Here is a 13,252-nt window from a genome sequence, read left to right as displayed (position 1 = left end):
ATGCAGGAGATCAGATAGGCCTGCGTGGCCTTGTGGCAATGATGATAGATGCCTCCCTTAATGACTAGCTGTACTTTTCTTCATTTCCAGGTTTCCATAGACATCCTGCAAGCACCTATGAGTGTCTGTGACACTCTGGTTTTCTGCCAAAAGAATCTCAATTACAGCTTTCTGCTTGGAATGCACCTCCATTATGGACACCATTTTAAAGGCTACATGTAGTGCTGCAATCCATCAGAACTGTGTGAAACTAGGGGAATTGAAGCAGGAATTTTCCATGATGTCCCACAAAAAATTCCCCATTTTTTCACCCAAAACTGACAGAGAAAAAAGTGTTTCATAACTTATTGAACACTCTTGCACATACAACACATATAACATCATTGTACACTAAGCTATCATATCCATACCTTTTAGATTTACAGTTGGCTGTAATTCAATGTATAATGAGTTGAGGCAACGCATGACCTGTAACACAAAGCACAAAATTATTTTGGCACATTACAAGTTCCACAAGTAGAATTAAAATATAAACAGGCAAAACATCTGAATCTACTTCTCTTTCTACTGTTTAGTAATTATTTCTTATGTGGGTGTATATGTGCTTAATGTCAGGACTGTTTTACAGTGCAGGCTAACCTCTGCCAGGCAGAATTTTATTTTCATATTTAATAGTTATATTTGAACTGTCAATAATTTTGCTAAGTTGGTATAACAGTTTCATTCAGTGTGGCTCTATAGGAAGTTTTTATCTCATTTTATATGTTAAGTATTACATAAAACAATATTAGTGATTGTTATGATAAGTTCTTTGTAAATGGTGAAACACAAAGTAACACATACACTGGTGATTGTGGTACCCAGAACAGGAGGGTGCCACTCTACAATCGAGGGTAGATCCAGCACTGATTACACACACAAAGAGAGAGAGAACTTGGTCACACTAGGATTTTGGCAGCCTCGACTCTCGCTTTCACGAGGGGATTAGGTGAAAGGACAACAGCACCTGAATGACTGGTCTCAAGGAGGAGGTGCTAACTCTCCGATGTACCCGTTGGGGGCCAGAAACATGCTGACCGGCACACTACTGGTGTAACATGACATCTCTTCTGGACTGGGTCGTCATGCAAGTTCCAGCGGGCCATGCCCATGGAATTGATAGTCTTTGGAGACACACTGTGGCACGTGTCAGAGCAGTGTGAGGTTGCTTGCCCTAACCTCCCACATTCACAGAGAGCAGGCATGTTAGCCTATCAACAAGGTGGACAATTGCAATCTCAAGAATTACTCAAGTGTCTTGCATTTCCAAGTAGAGCACACTGGTCAATTTACCATGTCTAGTAATGCTACCCCACAAGTGATTGTCCTTTTGTTTCTCTTAATAAGAACCATGTGCCTCTCACTGATGAGTAAACTATTGCAGAAGCATTTCTTCATCTGAACCTCAGTGTCGACAAGTTGTTAAACCCCAATCCTCATTTGATGATGCCATCTGGGATGATCTACCACACATAGTAGCGCTGTACCCCACATTTGTCTTTCCCTTATTGAAAACTACCAACTCCAGACCACTAACAATGAAAGTGGCCACATAAGCCTCCTTTTTCTGCTTCAGTCATTGTGCCAACTACTCTGATCCCTCATGCAAACACGGCGATGAGGCACTTGGCTGGACACACCCTCAGAGACTTGTCTGAGATTTCGGCTTGATGATGCTGAATCCATGGCACTGCAGAAGTGATGCTAGAAGATGTTAATCTGTGGTAGTAGTAGCTTTACTCATCCCTAGATCTCTTTTTACAAGGATATAGGACATGTCAAAGTATTTACAAGTGTAGGCCAATTTAAAATAAGCTAATTCATATACACATACATTTATAGACTTCTAGTTAGAGACAATCATTAGATTTACTGCTGGTATACAATACTTTTTTTTACAAGTAACTTATTAAATAATGTAATGCCACACTGTTCACTCATATCTCACTATCAGTCTCTGCACACATTACACACACATTGTTTCATAACACTTCACTCACTACACACACAAACACACACACACATACACTGGTGATCTCTGGGCCATTTTCTGTACCAAAACTTACCATTTGCTATCGTGAAAAACTGAGCCAGCATCCCTCTATAATGAGTGAGATGTTGAGCTCAGAAAGAGAAAGAGGTGTCAGTGTTTGGTAAGTATTTATAGAAAAGGAAATAAACACATAGTGTTATGAAGAATGTTGGATATTTTATTATCTTTATTATTATTTATTTGTATAACTTTTTTTACCAAACCGCCAGCTGGGTTGGTCGAGCAGTTGTAGGCACTTCAGTCTGGAACCACAGTACCGCTGCGGTCGCAGGTTCGAATCCTGCCTTGGGCATGGATGTGTGTGATGTCCTTAGGTTAGTTACGTTTAAGTAGTTCTAAGTTCTAGGGGACTTATGACCTCAGATGTTGAGTCCCATAGTGCTCAGAGCCATTTCAACGATTTTACCAAACCCGGAATGTGTTTTATCTAAGTAATCCTTCCATGTATAAAATGTATTGCATAACAAGTACTTTTTAGCTGACTTTTTAAATAGGTGTATTTTTGCAATTTCTTTAATCTCATTTGATAATTTATTGTGCAGTTTTATTCCTTCGTAGAAAATGCTGTTTTGAGTTTTTTGTTTATTTTTTCTTGGTAAATGTAAGTTGAGTCTAGCTCTTGTTCCATGGTCATGGACAGAGCTGTTTGTGCAGTAATTACAAATGTTATTTTTGATGTATACAACTGACTGATAAATGTATTTGCACGGTGCAGTTAAAATCCCCAGTGTTTTGAACAGATCTCTACAATGAGCTCGACTACTATTATTAGTTATTATTCTTATGGCTGTTTTCTGGAGTTTGAAAATTATGTTCATGTTTTATGCATTTGTTCCCCAAAACAGAATGCCATATCTGAGAATTAAGTGTACATATGAATAGTTACACACTGATGTTAGGAGTCTAGGGGCATAACCTGCTGATGATATTCTGTTTGCAAGTACCTTTGTGTGTTCACACCACTTCAACTGAGAATCAACATTCATTCCTAGAAATTTTTCATTTGTTACACAGTCTATAGAGGTGCCATCTATATTTAATTTAACATTGTCATTTTCCCTCTTCAAACTGAAATTCATGGCATTAGTTTTATTTATGTTCAATGTCACTTTATTGCTTATTGACCAATTGTAAACTTCCTTGAGAGTTTCATTTGCTTTATCTGCAAGGAGTTCTCTTGTTTTCTCAGTGACTATAATATTACTGTCATCAGCAAAGAGAATTTTTTCACCATGAGTTACACTACTGGGAAAGTCATTGATGTATATCAGGAATAGTAGTGGTCCTAGTATGCTACCTTGCAGAACCCCTATATTAATATATTTTGGTTCTGGTAAGTGTTTTACTAAATGTTTAGATGTATTTGAAGTAAGTGTTATCTCTACCTGTTGTCCCCTATCTGATAGGTATGATCGAAACCAGTCATTAGTTACCCATCTTATTCCTAATGCTTCTAACTTATTTAATAGAACCTGATAGTCGACTGTATCAAAGGCCTTAGAAAGATCCAAAAATATGCCTGTGTCACACTCATCTATATCAAGAGCATCAAGTACAACTTTTGTGAATTCTACTATGGCCAACTCTGTATTTTTGCCACTTCAGAAACCAAACTGTGATTTCCTTAAAAGATTGTATTTATTCAGGTAATTCATTAATCTGTCTTTCATAATTGCTTCTATTATTTTTGAGAATGGTGACAGCAGGGAAATGGGCAGGTAGTTTTCTATGTCTTCTGCATTACCTTTCTTAAGCAAAGGTACAACTCTTGCCTGTTTTAACTGCTCTGAAACTGTCCCTGATGTGAAGGATTCATTTACTATATTTATTAAGGGGCCTTGTATAATCTCTATGCATTGTTTTATTACATACATTGGTACTTCATCTAAGCCTATTGAATTTTTATTTTTTAGTTTTTGAACAGTTTTATTGACTGCATTCTCTGTGGTTGGAAGTAACATCATTGTATTTAGTGCAACATTACTTACAGGTGTTATGTTTGTTTTGGGGAATTTTTGCTGTAACTTCTCTGCAATACTTGAAAAATTCTCTTTTACATAGTTTGCTAAGTGTTGTGGATCATTTATTACCTTATCTCCCTCCCTTAGCAGTACATTATTCTACATTTGTTTGCCTCTCCCCATTTCCTTTTTTAGAACATCTGAGACTGCTTTGCTTTTATTCTCTGCATTATATATTATTTTGCCATTAAACAACTTTTTTGCAGCATTCAGCACCTTCCTGTAGATCTTTTTGTATCTATGATAGAAATTTAAGAATTCTGGATCATTGCGACTCTTTTTCATGGAAATGAGGTATTTAAGTGTTTGGGAGGACTTCTTAATACCTGCTGTTATCCATCTGCTTTTGTGTGATGTTGATACAGACCTGCATACATTTGGAAATGCCTTTTCAAAGTTCAGTTTAAATAATGTGGAGAATTTAGAGAATTTCTTATTCACATTGGTTTCCTTATACATTTCATCCCAACTTTGTTTTGCTAGTTCTTTTTTAAAAATCTTTTATTTTGATTTCTGATGGATGTCGTTTGTAGGCTTGTAGTTTAGGGAATGACTCAGTGCCTGATTTTACTGTTGCTATTTGACAGAGATGGTCTGATAGTCCAAGATTTTTTACTTATATCACATTCTTCCCTATTCTTATTTCGGCCACATGGTCAATTACTGATGAAGTCATTGTAGTAACCCTTGTTGCACTATTGACCAATAGGGACATGCCAAAACTTTGAAGGACATTTATGAGGGTGGTGCTGGATTCATTTATGATATTAGTGTCAATGATAATGTCCCCACACAGAATTATGCTGACCTTTGTACTTGGGACTTTATGTAGAATTTCCGTTAATTTATTGAAAAAAAATGTCCACACTACCACTGGGAGATCTATACACACATAAAATGATTAATTTCTTGGTGATATCAAGCCCTGTTAATTCAATAGCTGATATTTCAAAGTGTTTGTCTCCACTTACTGTACTGAGGTCATGTCTTGATTTGAATTGTGTTCCTTTTCTGATATAAATGCATGATCTTCCACCCCTTGAAGCAATTCTGCAGAGAGAGTTTGCCATATCATACAGTGATAATACTACATGTTGGATTTCTGTGTCTCTACACCAGTGCTCAGTAACACAAACTACTGTGCACTTCAAAGATTGTAGCTCAAATTCTAATAGTTGTATTTTTAATTTTTTATTGATTGCATATTTTGATAGAGGATTGTTAAGTCTGTGAAATGTCCCATGTTACTCTTTGCAATGGTTTGTTTTTCTTTGTGACATCTGGTGTGTGTGACAGTTGAAGTGTTAAAATCTGTCTTGTGAGTGGTTGTTTCTGTTGTGGGTTGGCAGGAGAGCCAACACCGTGTTATTAGAGGAAGCCGAAAGGCATGCGTTTTAGCTCACGCAGGCTGGCGTGAGGTCTGGAACAGGACAAGGAAATTAGAATTTAGAAAAACGGACGTAGCTAGTGGAGTACTTAACTTTAATCCATTAATGGTGAACATCGCTCTTGACTGTACATTATTCACAATATCAATAGTAACTAAACATGGCACCTTGCTAGGTCGTAGCAAATTACGTAGCTGAAGGCTATGCTAACTATCGTCTCGGCAAATGAGAGCGTATTTTGTCAGTGAACCATCGCTAGCAAAGTCGGTTGTACAACTGGGGCGAGTGCTAGGGAGTCTCTCTAGACCTGCCGTGTGGCGGCGCTTGGTCTGCAATCACTGATAGTGGCGACACGCGGGTCCATCGTATACTAGCGGACCGCGGCTGATTTAAAGGCTACCACCTAGCAAGTGTGGTGTCTGGCGGTGACACCGTAGTTTCAGTATTTTTTTAAACTGCTGGAGGTACTCTTTAAGCAGGAGGACCTGTTGTCTGGATTTATCCTAAAAAAGACATACTTCTACCTATAACAACAGGTATTTGACCATGTGTGACCCAAGATCCACCCCCTACATGTTCATGAATCAGCTGCACCAATCTTCCTTTCCCAGTCATGTTTAGGTGTAGGCTATGCTTAGTGAAACTCCATAGTCCTGACAGGCACCTGAGAAACATTAGCAAAGTTGGCTGCCCTCAGAGCCATCCCTAACCCCACATTGATTCACCTCACTGCTCCGTCAAGGTGTGGTCGATCATGACGCTGGAACTGCTCAATAAAGTGTACGTTGATGCCATGAGTCAGGGAAGCTATCTTGTCCTATGCCCCATCCCTGCCCAAACTGTTTCCCACCCCACCCACTATCACAATCAGCTGTTTGTGTGTCTGTATTTGTGGATAATAGCATCTGCCAAAACTCAGTACACTTGATGAGAGATGGGTCAATGAAGTGTTAAATTTGTGTGTGTTTTCTTTTCAGTCAGACTGTACTAGAAATAAATGTAAAGAAATGTAACTGTAATCTGTATGCCTCACCCACCTTTTATTAGGTTTGATTTACATATGTTTTGTATAGACTTAAACTATGATATTCTTCTTATTCACTACCTCTCACTGATATGTTGTGTTACATTACTGTTACTGCAAATAAAGAACCTCCTTAAGAGCAGTGGTAAAAATAAAGTCTCAGTATAAGAATTTGCACCCATATTCTGCAGTTTATTAAAATGACCTGTATAGCATTTAGTAACAATAAATAATAGGTATTTAGATGTTCAATGCTATTGCAAAAATGAGTTTTCTGGCTTTTTAAGAACTCTTAATTTTTTCTGTTTTAAACGTCAGCTGATTCTTTATTGTTGGTCATTCTCTGTATGAACTGTTTTGGCCCTTGTTGGGAATTTGAATATCTGTGTTTAGTTTAAGACTAATTGTTTATTTTGTGTTAGGGTTGGAATGGTCGTTTATCATTCAGTGTGATTGTAAGTGTGATTGATGAACTGTACTACTAGTGGATGAAAATGATCTATTGTCAATTGTTAAGGGAGTGGTTGGCGTAAACCTAGAGGTTTGTGGAGCCATCATCAGTATAAAAGAGGGAGTGGTTGTGGAACACAAATTTACTATATGGAGGTTAAACTAACAACTATTTCAAGGATTTTTCTTTCAGCAAATGAATGGGATATGTAAGCTTTTTTATTTACTTTCCTTTAATTTTGTGTAAATTGAAATAAATGCTTGAGCACAGGTACCAGCCTTAAGTCGGAATGAGTATGAATGATACATTTGGTATAACATTGGTTTTGATCCATTTTATCAAAATCCCTATAATGTTTTTACCAGTTGATGAATATCTGATGCTGATAATATGGGTGATATTAGGGATTGCAATTATCGAACCACTATCACAAATATTAATTTCTCTTTATCTCAGTAGATAATTATTGCATATCATGCACTTATTGTGCAGCTTTTTAGAACCAAACCACTGGGATCAGCAGCAACGACGGGATACTGACCATCAGGTAGCAATTGCAGGGCCCTGTATTGTCTAGACTGGCGCCAGTGTGGCACTAGTGCTCAAGACTGTGTTGGACATAGCCACAAAGAGTGAGGTCCTAGGGTCTGTCAAAAAGATCCAGATTAGTGAACCATGTCATGCAACCGGCCAGAGCAGAATAAATTATTTTAAAAGTCAAATCACCTGCTCAAAGAACACCTAGAATGTTGATTTTCACTAGTAATACTTTTCCTAGTAAAATATTGGGTCCCAGGCTGGTTGGGAGTTATTCTCTTGAGAAACCCAGTGACTATTTAATATTAAAATTTTTTCTTCTCCCCATGTGGGGGAGTAAGTGGAACAGGCTGATGCCACTCTCTGTATAGTAAAGACTTCTCTCTCTTGCAAAGCGAGAAGGAAGACCATTGGATGTTCTAAAAAAAATTGTAAATTTTCTAGAAATTTTGGCTGTGGGAAAACAGCCCACTGAATGATGTAAGTACACATCTGAGAAGTGGGAATGTGGAGTTCACTTTTCTCAAAATTGCATGCGTGTGAAGGCAGCTAATTGGATAACTTACAAACACATGATGTTGGGTCATAGAAAAATATCTCACTACCATGTCTTTAACAGAGCATTCTGATTGATAGTGTGTTCTTTTGCATGGGTTTTGTGCAGATCAGAGAGGAAAGATAGAATTTTTGTTCTCTTTGGATAGAGAAATGGAAGCAGACAATGAGACCTGGAGACAGTGAAAAGTGTACATTCTTACATTGTAAGTACGGTAGAGGACACACGTGTTTTTCTAAAAGTCAGTCAATCACATTATGAGTGACAACTAGTGGCTGGCTATAGACACCGCTTTATGAATCACTTGCCACTCCAACTCATTAACTATGGTGAGGTTAGATTGCAGCCCAGGAGAACTGGGGAGGAAAAGCAGTCAGGTGACTTTTGGTCCATAGCTTCTAAACTTGATCAGGTTCAGTAATATAACACTTGGTCGGAAATGTAAGGGCTCGCCCATGATTGAGCATACTTTGTCATCCAAGGCTTTTAATTCATTAGTTAGATGGAACCCCCTTTTAATACTAAACATGATGCTTTTTATATGAACCAACACCTGGGACTCATTTACAAGGGCCATTCTATTCATATCATTCAGTCTGTTGCACAACAGAATCATTTACATATCTGAGTGAAACGTGGGGAGTGATCTTCTCTCAGTTGATCTGAGTAGTACAGATCATTCTTACAGCCAAAGAAGCTCAGTGGCTCAGCTGTAGTCTTACTAACTTGATGTTCTTTCTAGCCACATACAACAAAGAGTATATTTGAACATGTCATGTAAGGGAACATTTCATGTATTGCTGTGTGTTTTTCTGTGTGTTTCCCATGATTGATTATGAAGAGAAGTGGAAAATGAGCTCTAACCTGGAAATAAATTATTTCCATATAATGCATTTTATTCCTCTGTGCATAAGAAATGTTCCTGAAAGTTTAGCCATACCTTTTTGTTACACCATGTATGTGGATACTGTCTGCAAAATATGTTGCAGATTAAGTTTGTGAATAAGTAATAAATTAAAATGTTATGCCTGATGTTGGAGTTTTAGTGCATGAACAGCAAAAATATAGTAAGTGGTAAATTTTTATTCTTTCATTTCCTTGCACAGAGAGAAAAGTTTCAAAAAGTTTGAAATTGCATGTAAAGTTCTCAGAAGTCCCTAAGTGCTTTCATTCTCAAATACTGGATGAATACATTGTGAGTAATGTTCATGTTGTGAGCTATATTGTCTCAAGGCATATACACAGTTTCTAACTTTAATTCTTGAGTTGTTGGTTTAGATCTTTAAGGTAAGATTATGCATCTTAATGATTAGATTATGATAATATTTTAAAGTTTTAAATTCAGTCAGTAGTTTACATGAAGTACCTAAAATCAAATTTTTGTTTCATTAGGAAATTGTTACGTAAGTAAGCAGCTACTGGAACCATGTGACAGTTTCAGCCATTTAATAATATAGTTCTGTACAGCCTATTTCAATTTGTCACCCAGGTAGACAACAAGAAATTTTTACCACCATTTTTCCATTTATGTCTATTTCTGGTACCCATACGTAATTTTTAACTTTTCAAAATTCTTTAATGTGAGTCTTGATGAGAATAATACCTAAGCTCTTTGCTGCAATAGGCCTGTTCATCTGCCATCTTTACTGTGCCATTAAGTTTGGGCCATTGAATAGAATATTTCTATCATGAAAAAAAAACTTTTACACTTGAGTTTAGTTTTGCTTCTAAGGTCCAGGTATTATGATCCCAGCTGTCTGTTATGAATCTCAGAATAGCACCCATTCTCTGTTATCATTTAAAATAGTTATTTTTAGTATTTGAGGTTGTGAGAGGAACATTTACTATGCTTTGGTAATGCATCCAGAACCAGACTTCTAAGGCATGAAATATTTGGAATACAGAAAGCACTGCAGTTGATGAAAATAATAAACCAAATTTGCAGGCTGATTCGTAACAGGCACGAAGCTCACCGTAAGGTCCTCCCGAGCCCAAGTGAACCGATGCTTCCTCGGAGTCGGGTTTTGTGGCTTCGAGGGATTTCAAGAATACGCACTCAAGTAAGTTTTCTGTTACAATTTTTGAAGAAGCTATTATTTCATCTCCTAACTCTAAGTACTGGAGAACCAGTCTCTCCCTCAAACCAAGTGAAGTGGCACAACGGTTAACAAATGGGACTCGCATTTGGGAGGATGACAGTTCAAATCCACATCCGGCAATCCAGGTTTCTTGTGATTTCCTTAATTCACTTCAGCCAAATTCCAGGATGGTTCCTTTGAAAGGGCACGGTCTGTTTCCTTCCACATCCATAAAACAATCAGAACTCGTGCTTTGCTCTAAGGACCACAATGTCGAAAGGATGCTGAACACTATTCTACCTTCTGTCTCGTAAATTTGTTTGTGTCTATCAGCAGTACTAAATATTTAACCTGTTGAAGTTAAGTACTAGCTAACTATTATAGCTCATAATGTATGTTACTTACCTAAATATTTAGCGTCGCCAATAGGCACCCATGAAAGTGTACAAAAATTTATTAGCTTTTGAAACTATTAGCTCCTTCTTCTGGGGGGTTGGGGAAGGTTTAAAAGGAAGGACAGCTCATTCCAGCCCCGGGATGACAATTGACCCACCTGTTGTCTTTGATTTTTTGCAATCTGTGCAGTATATATTACAGGATCTCTTGTTGGTTATTTGGTGCACATTCTATTTGCCAGTGTACAGCTGCCCTCCACCTTGCTCCACTCTTTCTTTTCTTTAAACTCAAATATTCCTTACCTGTGGCATGTGCTCCATGTTCTTCAATCTGTGCATATAACCAGCAATAAAGGAAACCAAGGCGACATTTTGAAAGGGAATTAAACTTCAGGCAGGAGACATAAACTTTTTATGACATTGTAATTCTGTCAGAGACAGCAATATACTTGGAACTTCAGTGGAATGGAATGAATAGTGCCTTGAAAATACAATATAAGATGAAAATTAATAATGGAATGTAGTCAAATTAAGTCAAGAAATAATGAAAATGAAACACTAAACATAATCAATGAGTTTTGTTATTTGGGCTGCAAAATAATTTACAATGATGGAATTAGACAAGATGTAAAATGCACACTGGCTATAGCAAGAAAATCATTTCTGAAAAGTAAAAATTCGTTAACATTGAATATACATTGAAGTGTTAGAAATATTTTCTGAAGGTATTTATCTGGAGGGTAGCCACGTACAGAAGTGAAATGTGGATGATGAACAGTGCAGGCAAGAAGAGAACAGAAGCTTTTAAAATTTGGTGCTACAGGACACTGAGGAGTACTACATCCATAGATGAAATAACTAATGAAGAGGTACTAAATGGAATTCATGAAAAAGAAGTTTGTGCCATTATTCATCTGAAGGAAGGGATAGTTTACAGGGTAATCCTGAGGCAACAAGAAATTGAGAAATTGTGAATTTAATACTAGTGTGTTTGGGGAGAAAGGAGGAGAATTGTTGAGTAAGACCAAGGGATGAATACTGCAAGCAAGTTCATTTTGGTGTAGCATGCAGCAGCTGTGCAGCTATGAAGAGGCTTTTGTACACTGGATAGCCTGAAGTGAAGAGCTACAGCAAATCAGTCTTTGCACTGACAACCCAAGTGCAATTTTGTTGTACACACAATGGACAGCTTTGACATGGTCACATGAAAAACCAAAAAGGTAATTTTTGTTGTATAATTCTGTCAGGGTCTCCTTAGGAAGGTCATACAAGGCTTTTTCTGTTGAAAATATTTTATTGGAATCAATTTGAGAGGCATTTAACAAGTTCTGCTTGGACATTCACATTAGTAATCTTGCATTTTATTTTACTGTACACATGTAATTAAATAATTTGAGTATTGTTTCAGAGTTATTTGACAACTTAGAATTGCAGTAACAATTCAAAGCTTCACTCAGGTAAAATTTCACTTACATAATATATTCCACTGATGGGGCATAATTTTCCCCACGGTGGAGTGCGGCTGTTTATGTAGTGTAGTCAGAGACTGATCTGACCTGTATTGGCTTGTCTGCTGCCCAGTTTCTCTAGATACTTCAAACAGGATGAAACCACAAAATGTGTTAGAACAACCTTGTAATAATAAGGATGACAGCTTACTGTCTTAAATATGTGGACATTGTGTTTGCATGCAGGATTATTTTCACAGCTATAACATTACAAATCTGAAAAATTAATCATATGTGAATAAACTGCTGTTAAACGTGTTTCAATATCTTGAACCATTCTGGAAATAACAGTGTCTTATGTGATTATCCGTGTAAGTAGTAGCAATGGTGCATGGAATATGTGTCTTACGACCCACATGTCAGATTTATGAAATGTATCTAACGGGGCAAGAGAGGGAGGGGTCGGGGAGTAGCGAGGACGGGAGAGACGTTAGTGAGGGGCTACAAGGGGTAGGGGGTGGCTAGGTATATAGCCAGAGCTGACTCTATTCTGTGTTCTTGAGAGCAACATTACTCTTGCCTGTTTATTTTAATTGTTGAAAACAGAAATGGAGGATGCAGATCCTTGCCAAGTGCATCGCATCCGTACCGAAACATACTGTCTGTGACATGAAGTACCAGATCTCAACCAGTAATATTTTGGAGGTTGTTCAAGGATATTTTCTGAGCATCCTGGAACAAGGGACTTATGGTCCCCAGTGACTCAGTAAAGAGTGATAATGTAATTATGATTTACTCACATTTTAACCCCAATTTCCATCGTATCTGTGCAAATACCTTTACAACAGTGAGAAAGCCTGTAATATTCAATCATTTTAACATTGAAGGATCTAGTTTCTTGTAGGTGCCTATTCACATATGGAAGTACTGTGACGTGGATGCTGTTGCTATGGGGACAGTGCAGCACAACACTGCTGTTTGTAAGTATATATTATTTTTTGCTGTATCCCTTCGTGCGACAGTGGTGCACTGTGGCATGTATTATAAAGTTAATTTAGTGAGAGGGAAGTACAATATTTTATTTCACTTATCCTTTGTTCACCTTCACAACAGTTTTGTGATGGTCACAAGCTGTTGATAAGTCCTACACCCTGCAAGTGGATCTTGTAATTTTTATTTTTCCTAAAAATTAATTTAGTCCATTTTCATATGCTACATTGAGTTATTAGGTTGAATTATAACATTTCAGTTTCCCCATGTGA

General features: G+C 37.4%; 1 protein-coding gene across 1 annotated transcript in view; it reads left to right on the top strand.

The window, feature by feature from the left end:
- LOC126108776 (plasma membrane calcium-transporting ATPase 2-like) overlaps positions 1-12,954 on the top strand; it is a 532,870-nt gene extending 519,916 nt beyond the window's left edge. Inside the window, exons 19-20 of the mRNA XM_049914127.1 lie at positions 10,015-10,129; positions 12,885-12,954. Of these exons, the coding sequence (XP_049770084.1) occupies positions 10,015-10,129; positions 12,885-12,923 (154 nt within the window). The 3' untranslated portion in view covers positions 12,924-12,954. The remainder of the gene's footprint in view (positions 1-10,014; positions 10,130-12,884) is intronic.
- Positions 12,955-13,252: the final 298 nt, after the last annotated feature.

This window comes from Schistocerca cancellata, chromosome 11 (genome assembly GCF_023864275.1).
Source record: "Schistocerca cancellata isolate TAMUIC-IGC-003103 chromosome 11, iqSchCanc2.1, whole genome shotgun sequence".
In the NCBI taxonomy this organism is placed as follows: Eukaryota; Metazoa; Arthropoda; class Insecta; order Orthoptera; family Acrididae; genus Schistocerca; species Schistocerca cancellata.
Note: the sequence above shows the minus strand (reverse complement) of the source record. Positions and strands in the feature narration are given on the sequence as shown.